Here is a 27,282-nt window from a genome sequence, read left to right on the forward strand (position 1 = left end):
CTCATAAGACCACGATGCAGGTTAACCCGTGAAGACGGCTGAAAAAAGTGATACCGTTTCGTACTTCAGACTGATGAAAATTGTACCGAAACATACCAACTGCATTAAATAAAACCGAATAACTGGCTACACTGTTATGGTTTGTTTACTAAAATGTTTTACAATCACTAATGGCAAAAAAATTTCCGCGGTCAGTGTCACTACTCACTAGTCACTACTCGCTAGTTGCCGTTGTAGTGTCGTTAGTGTTGTAGGGTGTAAGTAGTTGCGATTTTCTTCTTTCCGGCTGTTCAAATTGTTTTGCTGATGCATTTTTGTTGTTATTTTCTTTGAAATATTAAATGAAACCAATTTCATAAAAAATATCAGTCATGAATTTGTGCTGGCGCGCCTGATAGTTAAATATAAATGGAATTTTAGTGGTTTATGGTCATAAATGGATCGTCAGCTTAATGATTTAATTTTATATAAACGATTAAATAGTTTTAGTATCATCGGATTCTAAACGATAAATTTTGGACTTATCAAAACATAAAAATGCCAGCTGCCGAAAACGGTTCGTTGCATCCAGAAAAGGATATGGATTTGGCTCCAATCATTAATGGTATGGAGACTTTACCAAAAACCAAACAGGTAATTTGTATTTTGCTATTGATATTTAATTAAATATTTAGAATTTGTTTTAATTATAGTTTAAATGCCTTATACTTACTTACAAACTACAAATATTAATTTAAAATAGTTACTTTAAGTTTAATATGTTAATTTAATAACAAATAATATTGTTTGATTAGTAGGTGCATTTATTTTTACATAATTAAGCTGGTATTTATTATAAACTATTGTTTTATTTTGAAACTTAAATACTACATTATTACAATAAATACTTAGATACCTACTCTTACTTATATAAGTTTGAATAAATCAGATTTAAACTGTTTTGTTGAAAAGTATTAGGATAATATTATGTAATTTTTCAAGTATTTAATCTTATAAATATACAGTTCAATTAAATTAAAATATAATTTTTAATCTTATTAGCTGTATGTTGGTAAATATTATTAGTGTATTATTATTTTAAAACAATGTTTTAAAATAAATTTATACACTAGGTATAGTTCTGAATAATATTAAATCAATTTCATATTTTAATTAAATACATAATTACACATGCTGATTTCTTGTCAAACAAAGTGTCACTTTGAAGCAAACATTTGTCTACTGTTTTTAAAGATTTAGAACTCAATATGTTAGTTACTTTATGTCTTAAATAAAAAAATACAAGTATCTTTTGATAATAAAAATTTATTATCAACCAATATTCATTTTTTAATATTTGAATAAAATGTGAATTACTAATTTAAAAAAAATGATTACAGTCATTAAATTTAAGATATTTAAGTGTTTGCGCCAAGTTGATAAATAAATAAAGAGTATGAATACACCAAACTAACATGATATTATAATAAGTATACCTATTAGGTCAGTATATATTATATTATTATAATATTAACTTTCTCTACATAAAATTGTCTCAGGTCCAAGAAATTAAAAATTTTAAAAATTATTTGTGTTAAAAGTTAAAAAAGCTTTTTTTCTAAATCAAATATAATTTCTGTTATTGATTATTATGTATAATAGGTAGGCACTATTTATATTGACAAACTATCTAGAGAGTTATTGTAAAAAATTGATAAATCACTGACCAGTTTAATATATTCTCCAAGTATGACACAAGGTGCTCATATAATAATAATATTGATACAATTTTTTAGCAATTTCAAATTTTCATTTAAATACATTTTACTTAATTTTAGATGAAAGTATAAATGTCAAGTTACCAAGTTTATTATTTTTTTTTATTGCAATAATATAATTAAAATTTATCAGGGTTTTAGTTAAATTTCTAAAAAATTATGATTAACCTTTTAAAAGTACCTATTTATCATTGTTGTCAACTATTTAATTACATTAAACTAATAGTGATGTATACAACTCTAATGTTAATCTTAATATATTCAAACCAAATAAGTAAAATATATAATAATTCTGTAATACCTATTTATTACTTTGTATTAAAATATCTATTTAAATAAATGTTGAAAAATTAATCTTTTCAACCTACCTATGAGAGAATCATTTGATATTTTAATTAATTTGTTTCATATTTTTTCTAAGCACAAATTTATTTTACATTAGGTTGTTTTAATTGTAATAAATCAGAATATTATGCTGGTTAATAATTATTAATGTATCTTTATATCTATTATACCAAATTTTACTTTTGATTATTATAGGGCGTTTATTTTTGTGTAAATACATAATTTTATTGATTGTAAATTTCTTAATTCCAATTAAAAATCTAAAAATAAGTTAAATACCTAGTTGTTAGTTGTATCTATTTGATTTTGATTATAATATAATTACTCAGTAAATTTATAGACCTGAGATTATAATAGATATTCTAATAAATAATAAATATGAAATGTTTCCCTTTTTATGATGCTACTGCTTGCTTTATTTCATCGTTTATGCATAATTACACATTCCTATGATTTACAAATTTATGGCCTTTTTGGATTTTATTCAGTAAATTGTAAAAAAAAAAAAAAAAAATATTTTAGTATTTTATTCAATATTAGTGATTTTTGTGATAAATTGTTAAGACAAAAGAAATTATACTAAGACTAATAACAAAAATAACTTTGTACCTTAACATGGCATTTGGTATGCAATTGAAATTTACTGAATTAAATTTAAAATTATAATATGTTTCAACAACAATTTATCATACCGAGAAAAGCGAAATGTTAAGTATCAAGAGATGCCGGAACTGCAATGTGCTCATCTCCATCTTACAAATTTACAACATGGCAAATTTTATGTTCACAATAATTTATTTTACTCTGTTATTTTTAAAATAACAATATTCACGAATTGAATTGATTCATAATAAAATTATTATTTAGCTCATCTTTGGAATTTTCATTGAAATTTTAATTTTTAAACAAGTTGATATCATTTACAAAAAATTTACAAAAAATGCTCATAACTTGCTTCTTAATAAAAATACCAACATAAACTTCTTAGATTCGTCATAACTTCTTACCATTAGACTTATCAATAAATCAATTTACTTTAATTTTTAAAATAAAAGAGCAAAATGTATTATTGTGAACGAAAAATTTGACGTGTTGACGTTTGTATAATGGAGACAACACAAGTGGGTGTGGCGTTTTCTTTGAAGTTTCTCTCATTTATATTAATTATCTTTTTATTTTTTAAGGGAGGATTATATATTATTTTAATAACTTGTAGGATTTTCGTTCCGTAAACATATTGAAGTAAATATGTGATATTAGCGTATTGATCAATAGATTCAGTGTTCAGATATAAATTTGACTAAATTTAGACTTATAAACATCGAGATCGGATTAAATTTGCAATTAATAAAAATATTTCTAAAGTATTCATTGAAAATTACAAAATTGTAGTTCTCTGAACACTGCTTAGAATCGTTTTTTGAATCCGAAAGGTAGGTACGTGTTGCGGTCTAATTTAAAGTGTATAATATTATTCCGTGCCGAGCTGAATGAAGTTAGACGAATGATAGATTTGTTGGCTGTATCTTCTTTTGTTTGTTTTGTTTTTGTGATAAAGTTGAAGTTTAATAATAATTATCTATTAATAAATTACCCTATTTACTAAATAATAAATTAGTTTATTTTTTTTATGTTATACTTGTATAGGTCCATTAGTTTTTAAAATAATTTCCACGTCGGAAGTTAGTTTCACTGATAGAAATTGTGTTCAGGTCAATATGGAAACAATGGAATACTTTTTTTTTTTATCGCAAGGACGAATGTTTTTAGTTATTCTATCATTTTCACTGGACCATGACATAATCATCGTAAATAGATATTTTAACTTTATTTTGAGTTGTTTTTGAAGTATTTTTTGTATTTTTTCTGTAATATTTTGAAGTAACTATAAATGATATACGTACAATGTTTTTAAAATAATTGCACAAAAGTTTTATAAATATTGTATAACTATAAAATTTTTCTGGTAGACGTGTTAGTGAAATAACCGCGTAAAAGTTTTATAAATATTAAATAACTATTACATTTTTCTGGTAGGCTTGTTAGTGTAATAATTAGTACTATTACTTTGTGTACGATGATTTTCTTTTTAATTTTATATTACAAGTCTAATATATGGAGTTGTTTTATGGGGAGTTATATATTATATAGTTGTGCCTCGTTTTCAGATACTACATATTTCTATGTACCTTATGAAATAATAATGAGCTCCGCCAATCACCACCATTCTATCGGTTGACGCTAGAACATTGACCTCGAACATAATGTTATGTTATCTATTAAAGTTTTGACTTATTTTGTTTTGTTCTAGCTATATTTTATGTATATTTGCAACAATACTTTTACAAATGGTTGATAATCATTAGTTTGTTTATTACTCAATCGAAAAATAAAATTATTTTTTGTATTTACTTGGCAATTATGTTAAATCAGATATTATTTAATTAAATTAAAATGTTTTAGTGTCTCATACTCATATTGTGTCACTTAAGATAAAAAAAGCCTATCTTATTATAATAATGTTTAATTTAAATATTAAATTTAAAAAATATTTAATTTATTTAAGTCGAGGTATTAATACCTCGATTAATACTCAATTGATTTTAAAATTAGTGAATGTTGTCTTTAAATTTGGTGATGATTAAAGAAAATGTGCAAAAACCTTATTTAGTTTAAAAAATAATAAAAATTCCCATAGGATGAACCTATATTAAAGACGTTTTGTATTCTGGATAAACTTACTGTTAGGTAGAGAAAAAAAATATTACGGACATCGAGAAACCGGTTATAAAATAACATAGACCATCACAACTAAACTAACGTTAGTTATTCCTATACTGCGTTAAGCATTATCTGCCCACAAGTATTTTAACAGTATCCTTGTGTGTTATAGGTATTTATCAAGTATAATATTGTAGTAGGTGTTATTAAATTGTTCAAAATTATAAGACTAGCTGTTTGATGTTTTAGTGCAGTTTATATTTATTATTATTTTATGGAAGAGAGGAGTAAAAATAATAAATAACGTATAAAATTATGTAATTTTGTTTATTAACGTCATTGCTTCAAAAACAAAAAGTTGCTCTTTGTGAAAAATTTAAATAACTAAATAATAAAATAATAATATGGAATAATTATTAGGTAACATTTTTTTTGTTGATACTATTAAAGTACCTTAAAAAAAAACATGTGTAAATTATACTTACATAAATACCTATTAGACTTATTCATACATAAATTATATTTTTAAATTTTGTTTAAATAGTTATTAAGTGAATGTCAGCGCAATATTATTGTTTTCTTTCAGACCCACGCGTAGTATAGTTAAAACGCTCTTGCTTAAAATTGTTTTTTACAATTTTTAATTAATCTTGGAATAAAATTACATATTTCAAAAACGATATAGGATTCGGTATATTAGTTTATATTTAATAATTGTGTGAATTAAAAAAAATGTGAATTTAAATCGTTGTAAAAATTATTTTGATATAATATTTAGACACATCAATATATTATATTTTATTTAAAAATTATTTTGCGTGAACGTGTTTTGGCTATATTATGTTGTATATAGACCAAAGCGAGAGAGAGATTATTAAATATGTATCTACTATTAAAATATGAAAGATTACCTAAGGAATATTTTATTATTGATATTTTAACAGTAATAAACTTTTATTATTTTTACAAATACAATTTTATTGTGTGTTCATATTTCTGACAGAATTTATAAGGTATTTATAAGGTACCAGATAATAAATAATTAAAATTAAATTAAGAAATTTTAATGACATTTTCATTATATTTTAAGTAAATCGAAAATTTTCTATAGTTTCCATAACAAATTAACAAGTTATTATTTATATAGATAATACATTAATCCATGATAATAAATTTATAAAAAATGTAGATTTTAGTAATTAATATATTTTAGCGTTAATTGAAATGAGTAAACACATTATTAATATTTTAATAATAATGGTGAGGTTTATAATTTAAATGACAAATGTTTACTATATTTTTGTATAAAAGTAAATATCGCCATTCTTGGTTTCTTGGTTTTACAAGTGACATATATGTATATCATTAATTATTGTTTAAATAGCTAATACACCATCCGTTTATTTCCGTTTTACTTGATTTTACTAATTACATTCAGTAATTCCCGAGGTAATTCCTATATGTCGTTGAATACATACATACAAATGATTCTTCAATTTTAGGTAAGAAATAATATATTTAAAATTATTTTGATTTGTTGAGCAAGTGAGAAAACTTGTACGACGGTTTGTCGTTGTGTTGTAAAGTTTGAATTATTACGTTAAGCTTAAAAATTTGTTATAATGCATTATAAGCAGGGAGCGGATTTTAATTTAGTATAAAATTAAAAATAATTATTTATAATATATTTGTTTATTACTTCATAAATATTTAAATATTTAAATTGAAAATAAAATAGAATTCACTGTAGGTAATTTATAAATAATACATAACACAAATTAATTAATTAAATATATTTAATAATATACAATTTTTATTCTGAATTATTCCAATTAGTCTTTGTGAGGGAAACAGTTCGAGATGACATGTAGTTTGAAATTTTAAAATTTAAAATGACGGTGATTCGATCTTAGCATTACTTTATTACGACTAAATGATCTCTCCAACATATCAATGGAAGTGATATAGGATATAGGTGCATATTTCAAACACGTTAATTCTATTGGATTGTATTCTATTTCTAAATTATTTTTTGAGTTTTGTTTAATAGTATATCCCTTATCGATATTATAGCGTTAAATCCTGGTTTTTTCTCAGTATGTTTTGTGATTTTGAATTGGTTAAAACTTCAATTTCTCCAGGAACACGTTCCAATCGTTTTATGGCATTATCAACTATTTCTAGGCTTTCAGTTAATGCCATTTTAGAAGTTTTACAATAATATCAACTAAAAATCCAAAATTAGCGGAAATGTATGCTTTTTTTGCAAGTTTTTACATTTCACGAGCTCAAATGTTTTTTTTATTGCAATAGCAGCATATTTATATGTAAAGTATTTAAAAATATTTAAAATAAAATTAGTATCAGCTTATTCAAAATTAAATGAAATGTATAATTATGTCAAAAACTTTCCAATGTTAAAACTACATGAAAATATTCATTTAAGTTAAAAACCGTTCCCTAATTTTAAACATTGGCCATGAATGCGCATTCTTCAGTTCTGTTCTACTCAAAAGAATTGATTTCTGATGAGAGAACTAAACAGACTGTTAGTCGCTTTTGAATTTAAGTTGTTTTAATAATTGAAGTAATGTCATTGGATGTCTTCTTATATTACGTCATCACACTTTGTACACATTTTTCTAAAATTTTCTTATCGTATCACTTTAATACAGATTGTAAATATATTTAAAAAAAGTTGTTTTAATGATTTTATTAGTTTAAAATTATTTTTCTAATTTATTAATTTTATCTTTTATGATTAATTGTTGGATAATTGCTATACTACCTTTAATCTATAATAAATATTATAAAACACTTCAAATACATTTAACCATTGATTATAGAATATACTATATATTCTATAATCAATGATTTAACCAATGATTTATTTATCTATAAATATAAAGTTTACTTATTATATACAATGTTTAAGATAATTTAATATATTTATAAATTAAAATAGCCTGAGAATGTAATAGTATTTTAGTATTGACCTACTTAGTATACCTATTATTATTTACATGTGTATTAAACGATTTGGACAGTTTTAATTTCTAATCATTATTTTTACTTCAGGACGTTTATACAGATTTTTTATAATTCAGGATATAATTAACGATGAAGTTGAAAAAGATTTTTTACTTACGTTTAAAATATTATTTGATTAATTTGTTTGGATTAATAATTTTAAATTTTTGATTAATTAAATAAATAAAAATAAATGTTACTTCACTCTTAAATTGAACATTTGAGTTACGGGTGTGTCAAATGTGCTTAGGCACACCCTTGTCGCATATATATTTTAAATAATCTACTAACTTACCATTTTAATGTTTAATTGCTAGATGATAATTTTTAATTAAGTAACAGGCGAGCAATTTAAACTATAATTGTATTCACCTATTAAATAAATATTTGAATACTAAAATATTATAAAATATTTGATATTTATTTATATTATACTTAAAATTGCAAGTCATGCAGTTTCGTAATTGAATTACGAAATTACAAATTTTGCAATAACAATAAATTACATTGCTATGTAAATAAGTATCTTGAGCTGAGTATAATTTTTAATGACTTTTTTATTGAGATAAATAATTTCTTAAAATATAGAACTTTTAATTTTTTTTTTGTTTTTTACATTGTGGGTGAGCATAAAAATACTGTAGGTATTTACATTTTTATTGTTATAGTTGTAAAACTACAATCGGTATCGATTATTTCATTAGTATTGTAAATTATAATATTATTTTCAGTAGCACGAACAATAATCTATTAATATTTAGTTAATATAACTTATTTTTAAACTGTCATCTAAAATTACGTTAAACATTTAAATGTCACACTTTTTAAAGATGTCCTCGAAACATTCTTTGAATTTTAAATACGTTTCGTATCAGTGGCGTGTTTAGGTTTTTGTCATGGGGGGGGGATATAACTTTATAAATGAAGATACCAATGAGAATATTGTATAATATATTATAATATTTTAATTCTTGCAAATTTAATCAATTATTGATAAAAAATAATAATAATAATAATTTTTTAAATAATATGATGATTATAATTATTTGCGTGTATACAGCCTATGGGAGGGATTTATCTTCTTGATCCCTCCCCACCCCCGTAAATACGCCACTGTTTTGTATAAAAAATAATATGTGCTATGTGGTTAACAAAAAATAATATTTTTGTTTATTTAGCTCTGTTAGTATACTGGGGTGAATTAGTTATTAAATAATATATTGTCATAAAAAATACTGATTACCCCCTTTGACCTTAAACATACACCTGGACAGTGTATTGTATTCGAAGTTATACCAGCTATAAATATATAGATATTTTAGTCTCCGATTCGATCAATAAAGTTGCTTGTACACGCTATTGTTTAAAGTTAAAACAGTGAACATTATTGGATTTTATTATTGTAGAGTAGTAATTATATAATTTTAAGTGGCATAAATAATATTATAATAATTTAAAACAATTTTTCACCAAAAATCGTGTTGTAATGTTATAAAAATTAGTGTGTAAATATAGATATAGTCGTCTGGGTTTAAAATATTAAATTCTATATATTATTTTATAATTTTTTTTTTGACAATTGAAATTAATTTAAGTGTCTTAATTCATATTAACTGATTTTAATTTGTTAATATTTAGTAAATATTTATTATAATATGAATTATGAATCTAAATTTATTAAATGTTAATTTAAGATTGTATATATAATATTATTTAATTTTATAATACTAATGTATATTTATTATTTTCAGTATTTATTTAATATTTATAGTAACACTATTTAAATAAAATATAAATGACGAAATCATATTGTATATAAATGTATATAATTAATATGTATATGTAATTACATAGCTTATATTTTTTAATAGTTCATTATCAACATCTGCTTGTAATAAATAAAATTATTATATTAATTTAAGAGTATAAACATAATGATTTACGGTCTGTATAATAAAAACATGATGTCATTTAGTCTAAATTGGTTTGTGAAACTAATGTCCTCGTTACTTTTGTTTGGGGACGAAATAAATATTAGTATAACTAATATTGTATTAACTATATAGTATATGATTTATTTTCGTATTATATAAAGATTATCTGTTATCTGTAAAATGTTTAATTATATGACAACATAATATCATATAGAAACTGAACATAAATTAAAACATTTAAAATTAGTTATCAATTGTTTTTTTAATGTTATAAATATAGTTAATAAAATTAGTGTTTTTATAAGTTTGATTTTTTTTTTTCAATTATTTAATGAAAATTCCGTAGAGCATTTCAAATAATTGTGCTGTTTTATGTGAGTAATATATTAATAATTTCGAATAGTTTTTTAATTAAGTTGTTATTTGAATGCGTGTGACTGATTCGCATTATACACAATATAGATTACGCGAAAAATGTTTTGAGAACCTCTGATGTAGAAATTAACTCATAGTTTTATGTTTTGTTTGTGTGGTTAGACAATATTTTAACGTTTTATTTTAGTTGTTTAGATTATATTATATATATCTGTTTATTCAGAGTATAAGCTTTAAGACTACAATTCTTGAAGATTGTTTTGACGACATGTACACCTAATTTCTCTTACTATCTTAAATCGTAACCTAGCATTCATCGTTAGTTGAAATGTTGAATACCCAATGACGACGTCTATTCGTGTTGTATACACATTATATGGCACACACAATAAAATAATTTTAACCATTATAGTTGCTATATGTTGTGATCAAGGATAATGAGACACCTACACAGTTTATGGAACCTAAATGTGTTCTATGTAGGCATTCTAGCAAAGAGTATTAATATAATTAATATTTAATGTTTGTCATTTTAAATATATTATTATTCGTCAAATTCTGTGTTATATTGCATCATTTATTTTCAATTTATGCAGCGTTAAACTTTAACATAGACTTTTTATTTTTTTACGTGTTAATAACGGAGAATAAAAGTCTAGTTTATTTAGGTCAATGGATGCATCCACAACCAGCTCAATAGTTCTCTGTACGTGTAGTATCCTGATAACCAACCCCTATGTACTTATAAAACGGGTAAAGCGATTATAATCAACCTTTTTTTTTCTTTTATCAGAAGGAATAATTAGTTAAATTTAAATTACAATGTTAATAATTTAGTCCCAAAGAAATGTTTATTAATATACGTTTTAAATGTATATATATATATAAAAAAAAAAAAAAAATAGGCGCATCATTTTGAAAAATATATTATTTTTTTTAAGTTAGTGGCTTACATTTTAATTATTTTTTATTGTTTAATTAACACTTAATAACAAAATGATATTATTTCATTCAATTTAATTGAATAGTATTTATCATCTACCTAACTTAAATGGCTTTAAAATGAATGTTTAGTGAAATTAAATTTCCATTTACCCGTGATTTCTGTAAATTCGATTATAATTCCTAATTTAATATAAACAAGCAATATCAAAATCTAATTTTAAAATATGTTTTTGTATATATTATGTTCATAAATGCCAGTTCTCCGGATATTACAAGTGTTTTTCTTTCGATTATGTTTTAATCAGGAAGGATACAATGACTAAATTAATGTATAAGATGAGCCTATAGAGTATAAACAGAGGTATAGAGGTTACTGTTAATATATTGGCAGGAATACAAAAATGTGCCGTTTCGAGATTTTTTTATACATAAGTTAGGTAGGTAATTTATTATTTTTCTATAGATATAAACTATGCACCTAGCTATCTTAAATCAATTTGATATTTATAGAAATAAGTAAAAGATGTTAGAGAAAATATTGTTTGATAATTGTTTTTATTTATCAACGTGAAATTAAATAGGTAGTATTTTTTACTCTTGCGTATTATAGGCACGTCCACTTTTTTTTTTTTACTATTCCTTTATTACAGGGATTTTACTCTGCGGTATAGTAGGTTTTGAAGGCGAGATCAACATATTATACTTTTAAGGACATTATATGTTAAATCATACTTATATTATTTTCAGATTTTTCTTAATTCGGTAGCTTAAACTAATTTTAATAAATGTTCAATGAGAATATTAAATCTCTACGGATTATGGTATTCCTTTCTAAATTAAAAAAAAAAAAAAAATGAAAATCTATTATATACTGTCAAAATTTGTGTTGGATAAATATACCCGTTTTTCCACTGCAATTAATAGTTTTTTTCCATTTAGTACGAAAATTGCAAAATATCTCTTAGTTTAAACTTTTTTCTAAATACCAACAAGATCAAGTTTTCTATACTAGAAATCATCTTCAATGTTAAATAATTTCCTGTTTTTAAATATGATAAAAAAAAAAAAAAAAAAAATAATAAATACAAAATACATTGTAAAATCAAGGTTGCTCCGCTCAAAATTTAATATAAAACAAAACTATTTTGTATTATATTTATATTATTTATAATAAATATGTTAATATTATTTATTAATAAATAATAATGAAATATTTGTTTGCATCTGGCAAATAATCCAAATACTTTGGAATTCCCCCATAATATTGATTGAAAAAACACAGGTACTAATACCTACACTACCAAATTATTATTATTGATAATAAATCACTGTGAAATTACTATTTATTTTATAATTATTAATGCAATCAGAGTATAATTCATGGTATAAAAATACATGTGTGTAGTAAAATATTGCATGGTTAGGTCATATTCGTTATTGTTCATTTATTACATTTTCTACAGAAAAATAGAAACATATGGTATTTACTTGATACTAAGGTCTCATGGTTTGGAGAACATGATTAGCATAGGTAGTTTTGAGGACCTAAGTCTCTCCATTCTCTCCTTTTATTTCCAGTGATTGTTTATTGAATTTTACTAAAGTATTTTTTTTTAAACTGAGTTTACATGAATTCATTAAGTAATAATTGTTTAACTAATTAGATCTATGTAATTTTTCAATGAAAAAGATACTTATTATTTGTGTCAGATTTTAAAGCACAAAAAATATCAAAAAAAGTGTAAATTGTTTGAAAAAAAGTATATTTATTTAAAAAAAAAAATCAAAAAAATGCATGATCAAAATTTAAATTTAAAATTTAAATGTTCTAGGCGGATCCTGCAACTTCATATTTAAGAGCTGCAAGATCAGGAAATTTAGAAAAAGTTTTACAATTACTTGAAAGTACTGGTGTTGACGTAAATACAGCAAATGCCGTGAGTATTTTTCTTTCTTTTTTCAAGATTATTATTATTTATTATCTCTTTGTATATGTCAATTACAGAATGGGCTTAATGCACTCCATTTAGCTGCAAAAGATGGTCATGTAGATATAGTAAAATGTTTATTACAAAGAGGATGTTCTGTAAATTCAGTAACCAAGAAAGGAAATTCTGCACTTCATATTGCATCATTAGGTCAGTACATATTGATTAGAACTTAATTATCTAATCCTATAGATTATAATATTATGTTAGTACATATAATTAGATGACATTTTAATTAATTTTAATTTTAATTTTAGCTGGTCAAGAAGAAATCGTCAAAGTGTTAGTAGAAAATAATGCATCTATAAATATACAATCGCATAGTGGTTTCACACCACTTTATATGGCTGCACAAGAAAATCATTGTAGCATTGTTGAATTTCTTTTGCGAAATGGTGCTAATCAACTTTTAGTCACTGAGGTGAAATAAACTAAAGTTTATATTATATATATAATAATTTTAGATTTACTTTAGACAAAATTAAATGACATTCATAAATAAATAGTAAGTAGAATCAGGTTAATTGTGTTCAAGGTTCCTATTAACAATTGGGCCCATTTAACAATTTACTCTTGTTAGTGTTGAATAATAAATTACATATCCAGAAAATATAGGCTAAATGTTCTTAATTGAACTTTTTAGTGATTGGACCATGAAAGTTTTGTTTAATAATTGCGGTTTTATGTGTTGAATATAAATATTGTATTTAGTTCTCTTATTCAAGGTTACTAAAATATTGTATTATTTTAATGAAATAACAAGAGATAGTTATATAAGAACTTTTTTTTAATATGAGAGTAATAGCGTCAAGTACTTGTCGTTTCTAAGTGCCCAAAACAGCTGAGTATATTCAAGAATAATTATGTTTACTAAATACTTGAAATAGACTAATTTTATTGTATTCAGCTATTGTTACTTAAAATCAAAGTGAAAATTAACAATAAAAATATGAAAAATTATTGAGTAATGTTTAAATATGTTGTAGTTGTCATTAATGCTATTAAATTATTAAAATAGTTATCAAGTAATAAAGTACTTGAGAATTTGGCTTTTTTTAAAAGTTCAAATCTAGATCCAGTACTACTATCCTAAAAATTAGTATTTAGTTCATTCAAATATAAGAATATTTATACTAACTATTTTATTTTTTTTAGGATGGATTTTCACCATTAGCAGTATCAATGCAACAAGGCCATGATAAAGTTGTTGCTATATTATTGGAAAATGATACTAAAGGCAAAGTAAGATTACCTGCTCTTCATATTGCTGCTAAGAAGGATGATACCAAGGCCACTAACTTATTATTACAGGTTTCAACAAGTTTAATAAGTATTTTTATACTAGTTTTTTTTTTTTTTAATATTTGTAAAATGGTTTTTTATTTGCTAATTACATTAATATTTTATCATTTTAAAAATCTAATTAAGTAGTTTTATATTATATTTTAATGAACATATTAAACTTAAATTAAATATATATTTTAGAATGATCATAATCCTGATGTCACTTCTAAAAGTGGTTTTACTCCATTACATATAGCAGCACACTATGGTAATAACAATGTTGCTTCTATGTTGGTTCAAAAAGGGGCAGATGTAAATTTTACTGCTAAAGTATGATATAAATTTCATACTTTTTTGTTTAAAAAATAACAGTAATATTTTTTTAAATAGCATAATATAACACCATTACATGTAGCTGCTAAATGGGGAAAATTAAATATGGTTGATTTGTTAATACAATTGGGTGCTAATATTGAAGCTAAGACTCGAGATGGACTTACTCCATTACATTGTGCAGCAAGGTCTGGACATGATCACGTTATTGAACGTTTATTGCAAACCAACACTCCTAGAACATTAAAAACAAAGGTACTATTAGTTTATTTGTTAAAATGATATGTAGTAACTAATATGCTTAATTCATAATTTTTTTAGAATGGATTAGCCCCTTTGCATATGGCAGCTCAAGGAGATCATGTGGATGCGGCTAAAGTACTTTTAACTTACAAAGTACCTGTTGACGATGTCACTGTTGATTATCTAACTAGTTTACATGTAGCAGCTCATTGTGGGCATGTAAAAGTGGCAAAAACACTGTTAGATCATCATGCTGATCCAGATGCTAGAGCATTAAATGGTTTTACACCTCTTCATATAGCTTGCAAAAAGAATAGAATTAAAGTAGTGGAACTTTTACTAAAACATGGAGCTTCTATTGAAGCAACAACAGAAGTATGTATTTTGTAATAAAGCTATTTTGTATTTATCATTTACTATGAATATTTGTATTTAAAGATATATTATATTTATTTATTTTTATTTTTAGTCTGGCTTAACACCATTACATGTTGCCAGTTTTATGGGCTGTATGAACATCGCCCTTGTCTTAGTTAGTCATGGTGCTTACCCAGATGCGAGTACAGTTCGTGGAGAAAGTCCTTTGCATTTGGCTGCTAGAGCTAATCAGTCTGATCTTGTGAGAGTCTTGGTACGTTCCGGAGCAACAGTGGATTCTAAAGCAAGACATGGCCAAACACCACTTCATGTAGCATGTAGACTTGGTCATACTCAGATTGTTACATTACTCCTTCAACATGGTGCTTCAGTAGATACTACAACTACTGATCTATACACACCTTTACATATAGCAGCTAAAGAAGGACACGATGAAGTGGCAACTGCTTTATTGGAAAGTGGAAGTTCTTTAGTGTTGACTACAAAAAAAGGGTTTACACCTCTTCATTTAGCTGCCAAATATGGGAATATTACAGTGGCTAATATGCTTTTGGAAAAAGGGGCACCTGTTAATTCTCAAGGCAGAGTAAGTATAATATTTTAATACTTTTAACTTAAAACTAATAATGAATTTGAAACTTTAATTCATTATTCTATAAAAACAATACAAATTATGAAAATGCTAAAATTTAATGTTTAGCCAAATATATATATAAATTAAGTAAAAACATTTCAAGTTTAATTTATGAATTTATGTTTGATTAATTTCTTTTAATTCTTAAACTTAAGAATTTCCATCTTTCTACATTTAATTGTCTAAGATTTTCACGATATTATGTTTTTTATTATAGAAGATTTAATATGAAAGTCCAACATATTTTATATCTTATGTTTAGTTTATTTTTATTGGTGAAATGTTCCTTTCTTTCTTATTCATTATTTTAGATCCTAAGCTTAGTAATTAATTAATTAGTTTTACAAGGATGTAATATTTTTTTTTTTATTGTAATGTTATCTTTTGTAACAGTTAAACTACTTAATTAAATTTAAAATGGATAACTGGAAGTAAATTGAATTTAGTAAGTACTTTAAGTACCATTGTTGTTGTGGTATATATAAACTTAAATAAAAATTTTGTCTAAAAGCTTAAATTACCTGATAATAGAACATTTTTTTTTATAAGTTATTCTTACAGAAATCAAAAAAATTAAAAATAGCTCCAATTTTTTTCATAAATACTTGAAGTTCAAATTTTGATAACATTGGATATTCAACATATATTAACAATTTATCCTCAAACATTTTTGTTATTTTATTATTATTTAAAAATATTAAATCTTAGAAAATTATGTCATAGTTATTTTATGAAATTAAATGCAACGATTTATTGTTAAATCAAATTTAATAGATCCTTAATAATTCAGCTACTTAATAAATTTCACATTAAACCTTCCATCACAACTTTTTTTTTCAGTTTTTAAATTTATGAATCATAATAATCTGAACTTTGTTTGGATTTATTATTTAATAATTAATGAAAAGATTTATTCAAAAGATACCTTTATGTTAAAATAATTACATAGTAAACAAAAGATTTTCTGTTAATTATATTGTTTTAAATAAGACAATTTTAAGTTATTTTATTAAAATATTGGTCTTTTAAAAAATAATTTGTTATGTAGACAGTTAACTATTTTTAATTTGAAAGTTAAACTTTAATAATAATACAAAGCTGTTTTGCATAAAATTGAAAAAATCAAGAATACTTAATTTTTGTTTTATATCTATGTTTATTAAATAGTATTATCTATTTTTAAATCTCTAAACAATGAATTATACATCATATTAAGAGTAATGTAATATAGCAACATTTGTAATTAGTCAAAGAATGAAACTTTTATAAATAAAAAAAAAATATTATACTTTATAGATTATTGAATTAGAATCCATTATTGTTTTTATTTCTTTTAATACAATAAGTTTATATTAAGTGTATTATACAAGTACATAATTTAATTGATTATAATAAAAGAGTTCTCTCTAGATTATTAAAATGTATTTTATTTGGAAATCAGAATGGCGTTACACCGTTACATGTGGCTAGTCACTATAATCACCAGGATATAGTATTCTTACTTCTTGATAATGGAGCATCACCACATATGGCTGCTAAAAATGGTTACACACCGTTGCATATAGCTGCTAAGAAGAATCAGGTAATTATTGCACTGAAGTATGTTTTTTGTGTGGTAGAGCATGTCTGTATAACACTTGTATTCCAGTTGGATGTTGCTACTACACTGTTGATGAACGAGTCAGATGCGAATGCTGAGTCTAAAGCTGGGTTTAGTCCGTTACACCTGAGTGCACAGGAAGGTCATGAACAAATGTCTAAACTGTTATTGGAACACAAGTCTGTAATCAACTTACAGTCAAAGGTATCATATGACTGATGAGTTTATCATTAGATAATCAAATATTTTTTTACATTTAATTTATTAATCATTATTATGTTTGTCATTGAAGAATGGTTTGACACCTTTGCATCTTTGTGCTCAAGAAGATAAAGTTAATGTTGCAAGTTTATTAGTTGACAATAATGCAAATATCAATGCAACAACTAAAGTAAGAAAACCAAACTTATTTTATTTATATTTTTTTTGTATAAAAACTTGATTGGATAATTTTATTTTTTTAGACCGGATTTACACCTTTACATGTAGCAAGTCATTACGGCCAACTCAACATGGTGAGATTTCTTTTAGATAAAGGTGCAGCAGTAGATGTTCAAACATCATCTGGCTATACAGCTCTTCACCAGGCTGCTCAACAGGGCCATACAGTTGTCATTACACTATTACTTCAGAGCAAAGCATCTCCAAATATTCAAAATATGGTAAAATAATTTGTATATTAAATTATTTCTATAAAGAGTGACTAAAAGTTTGGATTTTATGATATAGCAAGGGCAAACACCATTAAACATAGCTCATAGATTAGGATATATCAGTGTTGTAGAAACATTAAAAGTAGTTTCTGAAACAACTATAACCACTACAACCACTAGCACTATTGAAGAAAAATATAAGGTTATAGCTCCCGAATCAATGCAAGAAACATTTATGTCTGATTCTGAAGACGAAGGAGGTAAGATAAAATTCTTGTTTAGTAGAAATAATTAAAGCTTTGAATTAACTAAATATTTAATATTTTGTTTTTACTAACTGCATTAATTGTAAAATTAAACTGTGGGATGTCTTTAAAATACATCAGGTTTTAAAATTGAGCTTTTCTTGGATAGTTTGCTTATGGGTTAATTACTATCATTATTATTATTTTTTTGGGACACGTATTTGAGACAGGTGGTGATGATGTCTTGTCGGTGATCATGAACGATTACGGCAAGCCGACACATGCGCAACATATTTATCTTCCATACTATCAAGGTCGAAACGTACTACGTAAGTTGTAATAAAAGAAAAAAAATGAGAGATAGGAAAATACGTTCTCGCGTTATTTTATGTTTTGCTTGGTGTTATCAGTGTTAACATTGCATTGCTTACATGTTTGCTTTTTTTCAGCTTTTATTTTATCTAAATTTAATTTAAGTCAAGATAAATAATATTAATCAAAAATAAATATTCTATTAATTGGTTTAGTTATTATGATTAGTTGAAAATTTAATTATTTATATTGTTTTTTAATTTTTTTTATATTTATTAAAAATACTGACTACTCCTTTTTTTTACAATAGTATAAAAAATCAATTCATTTAAACATTCTATTAAAATTATAAAACAAGGGACTCATAATAGTTTTTTTTTTTTAGTTTATTGACAAAAAAATATAGGTACTGTCATTAAATGTTTATTGTGATTTGTGTTCATTCTATAAAAAATTTAGGGCGTGTGCATATAATACAAAAACGTTTAATGACATTATGTTTTTGATGTTTAAAATTATTGTTTGCATTAGGTGTTTGTATAGTGATCAATACCTGTACTGTGGTCTGTGATTCTAAAACATTTTACTTACAATGTGTTCGCATGTTAAAATTTTGCTATATTATTTTAGAGAGACATTATGTTTTAAATTCAAATATCTTGTACTTTTTTTTTTAAAGATTAAATTATATTATGAATGTTGTATTTTATATACATGTTATTTGTACTATTTTGTTCTACTGATATCCTAGTAATTTTATGTTATGTATTGATACAGATATTTAAGTTAAAAATATACATACTATGATTGATGGTTTATTGTGCATCTGTGCATAACAAATAACATTAAAAATAATCATTAAATAATAGTTCTTCCAATGCAAGATTATATTAATTATAATTTAACATATTTACTTAAAAAAAAAAAAAAATTTTATCAGTATAATTAATTATTGTTACTATTGTCAATAATTAATTTTAATGTTTTTGTTTGTTGTCTAAATGATTAAATGCTTGTATCATTTGGGCAAATAATAAATTAATAAAGAAGCTTAAAATCAATTTAAATTAAGATTATTATTACATTAAGAACATTTAAAAGTTAAAACTATTAATTCAATAATTTTTACAACATTAAATTATTTTTGCAATTATCCGATTGCTAAGATTTGGTAAATTTATTTTATTATTAATGTGTTACATATTTTTTTTAAATTTAATCTCCAAAAATATAATACATATAGGCATATATATATTATTATTATTATTGTTTAAACTACAAACTTCAAGGAATTATTTAATTAGATTTAATATATTTTTAAGTTATTGGAGATTATTATTAAATTTCACACTGACAAGTGGCAAGCAATATTTAGTAAAGTTGATATAATTTTTTTCATAAAATTTAACAAATGTTAGCATCTACAACTAATTAACAACTTGTAATTACAATTAGATTACTTAAGTTTTATAAGTTATTTATGTTTTAGTATAATGTATTGTTTAAATTTATAATTTTTTAAATGATTATAGAAATTTATTAAAACGACTAGGCTTTTAACTAATTTTTATGCAAAAAGTGATCTGTGGTTAAAAATATTTTTCTAAGTCAAGTACTTATTAAATTATCCAATTTAACAACTATATAATATGTTATGTATGTATAAATATGTAACACATACATAATAAGATTAATATTTTTATGATGTTTCAAATTGATATGAATAATCTATCTAAATATCGTAATACTTTGTATTAAAAAATATTCTCTGAAAAATTATCTCATAATATATTATTTTGATAATTGATGAGATTGTTCCAATAACAGAAATTAAGAATTTTTTTTTATAAATTTTGTATTAAATGAACTCTGATTCATGCTATTTATTAGATAAAATAATATACTGAATAAATAAACATTGCGCTAACAGTTTTATCAATTACAATATGTAGTATTAGTTTATGTTTTATTGTTTTTTTTTTTAATTCTTGGAATGTTTCATGTGTAATATGTTTATATTATTTTATTAAAGATTTGAGTGAATCATATGAATGTTAAATATTTTTAACAATATAAAATACAAATAATACATTTTTTTTTATAAATATATTTTTTATATTTAATTTGTTATAATATGAATTTATGTTTTTTATATGATTTATTATATTAATAGACAAATTGATTTTTGATAGACGAAGATCCAATGTTGAATGATCAACATCAATATCGTTATATGACAGTAGATGACATGAAATCATTAGGAGATGATTCGTTGAAAATAGATGTTACAAGGGATGAGAAAACAGATGTAGCTAATGATTCGACCTGTAAGTTTTGTTTGATTTAAATTATTTTTAAATTTATGTACTTTAGTGTTCAAAGTCTTATTTAACCACAGAAAAATATTTTTTTTAAAAATTCACAATGGCTACAATTTTTAAATTTATAAAGTTGTGCAGAATTTTAGTGCAAATTAATTTATATTATTTTTATTAACTACAAAATCTTAGTATTAAATAGCCAAAAAAGTTAAATGATCTTTATGTTGATATAAACTATGATAATATTAATACAGTGTACTGTATTAAATGAGAGTGATGCACAATTTGATTTTAGAATCTAATAAACTCTTTATTCTATTTGTATTTTTTTTTTAAGAACTTTATTTAGTTAATTACAATTAACTGGCTAATTAAAAATTTATAATTTAATGACATTTTTGTAAGTCCTAATTTATTTTATTTAATATTTTTTACCTTCTATGATAATTTTATTAATATATATGTTTATTTTTTTTTTTATATAAAGTTGCCAATGAGTATGTAAGTAATACACATTATGTTTCACCACAGTATTCACCTAACCCATCTGGAGTTACTTTACTGTCTGACAACATTGATATCTGCCGTTCACCTGTAAATATTGGGTAAGTTTTATATGTTAAAAAATATAGAATTTTAAGGCTTAATAAAATGTTAAGGATATATAATATTATATTAATATAAAGATATTGGATATTGTCTTCTTACATATTTATGCGTGGAAATGCTTTTCCATTAATTTTAATTAAAAATTGTCTTTTATCTTTTGTATAAAGCTTATTAGTTATTTCACTAGACTTTGCACCTATGGTTAATTTTAAGGCATTATTTGAGCACTGAGCACAACAGTATAGTAAATAAGTTAAATTAAGTTGAAATTATTTTTAAGTAATATATAGTATATTATATTATGTAGCTTTGGTTGTAAGTTTTAAATATGTATATTCAAAGTATTATTTGTTTTATTATACACATTTATCATACATTATATATTGAAAAAGATGGCGTTATTCACACTGAACATTTAAAATAACTAATAAAAACATTTTTACAATAATGTAATTGTCATAAACTAAAGTGAAAACTTGGAAAATCTTCTGTTGTATAATCGGTTTAACCTTGTCATTGAATTATTTAAAACTACAACTATAAATAATTTATTATTATTATAATTTAAAAAATGTAGATATCTTTAATAAATAGTTAAAAAATTTTATTTTTATGTTACATAGTAACATAAAAAAAAAATCTAAAACTTGATTTGTGTAAAAATTCCTGTTTTCCATAATTTTATTTTTATTTTTAAAAGTGCTGAGTGTTTTTCACTTTTGAAGTTTTAAAATAACAACTCAAAATTTTCTAGCAAAAATAATCCTCAAAGTTAAAAACCAATACATTTTTATTTCTCCTAAAGGTGACGATAGATACACCCATAACAAATTACCACATTATCGTAATACAAATTCATCTACTCAGAATTATATAAGTTAATATTTATATTAATTTAGTAATATTCCAATTTATATATATAAAAAAAAATAAAATATTTTAGGATTTTAAATTAAAAATTGTATTATTGTGTTGTTAAATTGTATTTTAATTAATTTTATCTCACGCATTATACTTAAAAGTTAATTTTATAATATCAAGATATATAATGTATTATGATTTTAAAATAAATAAATAAGTGTAATAAATATAATATTTTGAAGAATGATGTAAAATACATTATTTATAATTTAAGGCATGAAATTTTGTTTAAAAGTAGCTTAATAATAATAATATTGAATTATTTATGTACAATAACTATTATATATTAATTTATGTATGAGAATGCATTGTTATTTATGTGCATCTTGTGCATTGGAGAAAAACCATTTGCATTTTATACCGACAGGTTGGATAGACTTGAGAGATCGTTGGCAATGCTCGGTCCTCGTGGAAATACTACTGGAATGTGGCGTGAAAGGTAGACTGTGTGAATGTTATTGAATGAAACACAACAAACACTAACTTATACATAATTTTAATCTTTTATTTCTTTCTTACTTATTTTTTATTAATACTCTATTTATATTTTGGTTTTTATTATATTTATTTTAAGTTTTTAACACTATTTTGCTGTGCTTTTAATGTCATACTATAGGTGTACGTGCTATAAACAATTTAATACATTATGTTTTTTGCTCTATTATAATTATGTACCAATTTATTTAATAATAACACAAATATTTAAACACACATTTTTAGCATTGGTGTTTTATTTTTGTTGATTATATTTCCACATTAAGGTTAGGCATTTCGAATAGTAAGGTAACACATGTATTTATTTGTTAGTTTCAATATAGTACTCTAACACCACTGCATGAGTAGATTCTATAATAATTTAATTAATTTTATTTAGATTAACTATAAGTATTAATTATAATTTTTATCATTACTCTCATGTTTAATCAGTTGAAATTTATTATAATTCTGTTATACAATTCTAAAATATTAACTTTTTTTCATTGATTATAAATATACTTTCTAATTAATCAATTATAAATAGGTATATACTATAATATTGACTAATAAGTAATAATAAGTTCCATTGTGTAAGTTAAAAATTTTTATTTATAAACTACTTTGTAAATAAAATTGAATTTTGAAATTTATGTTTATTATACAATGTAAATAACAGCACTAATTTTAAATTTTGTGTTTTTTAAATTATAATTTGAACGGCATTGGCATTTGTACAGAAAAAGCCGTTGGAAAAAGTAAGTTAAATTTAGTACACAATTAATATGTACTCTATAGATAGAGTTTGTGTATTTTATCATTACATCAGTAGAATATGTTATAAAATACAAACAATTCCTTTAAAATATTACTGATATTTTTAATTTTTGATTTTTTAGCATGTTTGAATCATTTAGGGCATGAGTTGATTGTAGGATATACCTAATCGTACTGACTTTAATTAGCACATCATCTATTAATTTTCTACTGCACTGTTTTATTTATTTTTATATATTATATTTTTAAAAATAATATTAATTGTTTATTTTTTATTTTAGTTTCTTAGTTAGTTTTTTGGTGGATGCTCGTGGAGGAGCAATGCGAGGATGCAGACAATCGGGTGTTAGAGTGATTATTCCACCTCGAAAAGCTCCAAGTCCTATGCGAGTTACATGTCGATATTTGCGGAGAGACAAAATGGTTAACCCACCACCTTTGATGGAAGGAGAAGCATTAGCCAGTAGAATACTTGAACTTGGCCCAGCTGGAGCAAAATTTTTGGGGTATTTTTAAATTATAATTTAATTTTTAATATTTAACATTGTAATATTGTTTTAATTTTTAATTTTATATAGACCTGTTATCATTGAAGTACCTCATTTTGCATCATTGCGAGGAAGAGAAAGAGAACTAGTTGTATTAAGATCAGAAAATGGAACGACATGGAAGGAGCATAGTTTGGAAGCTAACGAAGAAGCTGTGCAAGAGGTACTCAATGATAGCTTTGAAGGAGAAGAACTCAGGCAGATTGAAGACCTTAGAACTAGTCGCATTGAACGAATACTGACATTAGATTTTCCTCAATATTTTGCTATTATTTCAAGATTACGTCAAGAAATACATCCTGTTGGCCCAGAAGGGGGAGTAATGTCTTCTACTGTTGTACCACAGGTACAAGCATTATTTCCAGCCAACGCATTAACAAAACGTATAAAAGTTGGCCTACAGGTAAGAAAATTTTATAATTCCTCATGTTCTTGATGTACATTTTTTATTAAAATTATCTAGGCTCAACCCATTCCTGTTGAATTGGTAGCAAAATTATTTGGTAATCGTGTCGCAGTGTCTCCTGTTGTAACCATTGAACCTCGTAGAAGAAAGTTTCATAAAGCTATTACTCTGACTATTCCTTTGCCACAAGCCACTACTAAAGGAATGATAAACCAATATTCAGGCGATGCTCCTACATTGCGATTACTTTGTAGTATGTCAGGTTAGTAATTATCTGCCTTGTTATATTCTCCAATTAGTAGTTGGATTTAATTCGAATATTATGTATGTGTAGGTGGTCAGTCTAAAGCCCAGTGGGATGATGTTACTGGAGGAACACCATTGACTTTTGTCAAGGACTGTGTAACTTTTACAACAACTTTATCTGCAAGATTTTGGTTGATAGACTGTAGAAACGTTAGTCAAGTCAAAAACATTGCAACACAACTCTTCATTGAAGCTAACTATGTTCCATTCATGGCAAAGTAAATAATTTATTAATAAATACATTTAATTGTATATTTTATTTATTTTAATTTATTTTATTTGTTAGGTTTGTAGTGTTTGCTAAAAGAACAGATGTTATGGAGGCACGTCTTAGAGTATTTTGCATGACAGATGATAAAGAAGAAAAAACATTAGAAAACCAAGAGCACTTTGTTGAAGTAGCTAAAAGCAGAGATGTTGAAGTGTTGCAAAATAAAAATATATTTGTAGAATTTGGTGGTAATTTATTACCTATATTTAAAACGGGTGAACAACTAGAATTAAATTTCACTGCTTTCCGCGAAAATCGTCTACCATTTACTGTTCGTATACGTGACCTGGAGGATACTAATGTTGCGCGGATTCTATTTATGCGTGAGCCCAAAGTAAATCGAGGTGATCCTGCACAAACACCTTTATGTGTATTGAACGTGACCGTTCCCGAAGATATTGTTAATGTGACAACCAAATCTGAATCAGATCTATTAAGTCTTGATCAAAGTTATAATTTTTATGATAATGGTTTTGGTATGTTACTTAACATTTTTTTACTATACACTTATAATGTCTTATAAATAATAATTTTTTAATTTGTAGAACAAATTGATACGATACGTAGAGCAGATATTCGTTTATCAGATATTTCAAACATGCTGGGTGATAATTGGCCATCTTTAGCAGCTGAACTAGGGATTCTTCAATCAGACATCAGTATTATCCAATCAGAATACCCTGGTAACACCCAACGACAGGCTATGGTCATGCTTAGGTTGTGGTTACAAACATTTGGACAACAAGCTACTGGGAATTCCCTAGAAAAGGCATTGCGAACAATCAATCGTGAAGATATAGTGAATTTGTGTATACACAATATTGAGATTGTAACTGATGATATGGAAAAAGCGGTAGCAAAAGTACAATTAGATCAGTCTGGATTTGATTCTCTAAAAGAGGAATTAGGACCATCGAGAGATGGATCTCTTGGTCGAAAAACTTCTCTTTCTAATCATAAGGTGTTTAATATTGATTGGTTAATAAATTTGTTTTTATATGAATCAATAATAATATTTTGTTTATAGAAAGTCAAACAAGTAGAGTCAAATAATATTAATCAATCCATGAATGTTGATGAAGAGTTAATAAGTGCTCTAAACAAACAGATGGTAGTTGATAAGATTGTGGTTAAACCCAAAACACTAGGTAAGTTGTTGGAAATCTATTAATTGATATTATTTTTTTAACATATTAAAATTTTATATGTTTAACAGATGATAAATATGCTGCAGAAGTTAAGGAATATGATTCTAAGACACCCAATGGAGTATCATGCAAAGTAAGCACACCTCCACCAAGCCCAACTGAGCAATCTGACAAAACTGATAAAAGTAAGCTTAATATATTATAATTTTTAAAAGTATTGTTGATTATTTTAAATATTTTTTTTAGGCAAAGCTGCTTCAAATAATTATGACAGTGATGTTTCAGAAGTAGTTGATGAGAACATTCTGTAACACTTGGATTATCAAGTAATTAGGTAATTGATGTCCCTCCCCTTATTAGGATCACATAACAAAAATGTTAGTTAATATTATGAGTTATTATTACTCGTAAATTAATCATTTTTCGCTATTGCACACAATTAAAAAAAAAATATTAATGCTGATTGTTTTTTCTTTTCTTTTTTTATAGAAAATTATTTAACTATATTCTAACCAAGCTTAACTGCTTAATTATGTTTGTATCAAGTGCTAACTTGATTTATAAAATGGTTAAGTTATTTTTCTTTTCTTTTTTGAAATTTTACCTATATGTATTTATCTAAGTATTGTATTTGCATTGTTTAAATTGTATTCCTGGTTCGTGACCTTTTTTTACATCTAATTTGTTGTTATTATTTTTACCTTTAAGATTTATTTAATTTAAT

At 24.2% G+C, this 27,282-nt stretch overlaps 1 protein-coding gene across 4 annotated transcripts; it reads left to right on the top strand.

Annotated features, from left to right (window-relative positions):
• Nucleotides 1-203: 203 nt before the first annotated feature.
• On the top strand, nucleotides 204-26,999 carry LOC112600621 (ankyrin-3-like). 4 transcript variants are annotated; one of them, XM_025347900.1, is made up of 27 exons: nucleotides 204-633; nucleotides 12,940-13,044; nucleotides 13,113-13,245; nucleotides 13,353-13,516; nucleotides 14,251-14,406; nucleotides 14,581-14,709; nucleotides 14,770-14,967; nucleotides 15,034-15,330; nucleotides 15,425-15,919; nucleotides 17,409-17,549; nucleotides 17,616-17,771; nucleotides 17,860-17,958; nucleotides 18,032-18,229; nucleotides 18,297-18,480; nucleotides 18,696-18,794; nucleotides 20,970-21,104; nucleotides 21,586-21,703; nucleotides 22,996-23,067; nucleotides 24,161-24,385; nucleotides 24,458-24,830; nucleotides 24,891-25,095; nucleotides 25,168-25,357; nucleotides 25,426-25,886; nucleotides 25,956-26,371; nucleotides 26,438-26,558; nucleotides 26,627-26,743; nucleotides 26,805-26,999. In XM_025347900.1, exons 1-27 carry the CDS (start codon nucleotides 538-540, stop codon nucleotides 26,867-26,869), a joined length of 5,148 nt encoding a protein of 1,715 aa, XP_025203685.1. In that variant the 5' UTR covers nucleotides 204-537; the 3' UTR covers nucleotides 26,870-26,999. The 4 variants fall into 4 exon arrangements, with proteins under 4 accessions (XP_025203685.1, XP_025203686.1, XP_025203687.1 ...); XM_025347901.1 differs by lacking the exon at nucleotides 22,996-23,067 and adding an exon at nucleotides 23,843-23,860; XM_025347902.1 differs by lacking the exon at nucleotides 22,996-23,067.
• The last annotated feature ends 283 nt before the right edge of the window (nucleotides 27,000-27,282 follow it).

This window comes from Melanaphis sacchari, unplaced genomic scaffold, assembly GCF_002803265.2.
Source record: "Melanaphis sacchari strain LSU unplaced genomic scaffold, SCAv2.0 Contig65_pilon_pilon, whole genome shotgun sequence".
Lineage (NCBI taxonomy): Eukaryota > Metazoa > Arthropoda > Insecta > Hemiptera > Aphididae > Melanaphis > Melanaphis sacchari.

Excerpts from the sequence above, each read along its gene's own strand:
- LOC112600621 (XM_025347900.1), top strand. The coding sequence starts at position 538 with ATGCCAGCTGCCGAAAACGGTTCGTTGCATCCAGAAAAGGATATGGAT. Across the intron at positions 15,920-17,408 it reads CTGTTAATTCTCAAGGCAGA|AATGGCGTTACACCGTTACA; the intron begins GTAAGTATAATA and ends TTTGGAAATCAG. Across the intron at positions 26,372-26,437 it reads CTTCTCTTTCTAATCATAAG|AAAGTCAAACAAGTAGAGTC; the intron begins GTGTTTAATATT and ends TTTTGTTTATAG.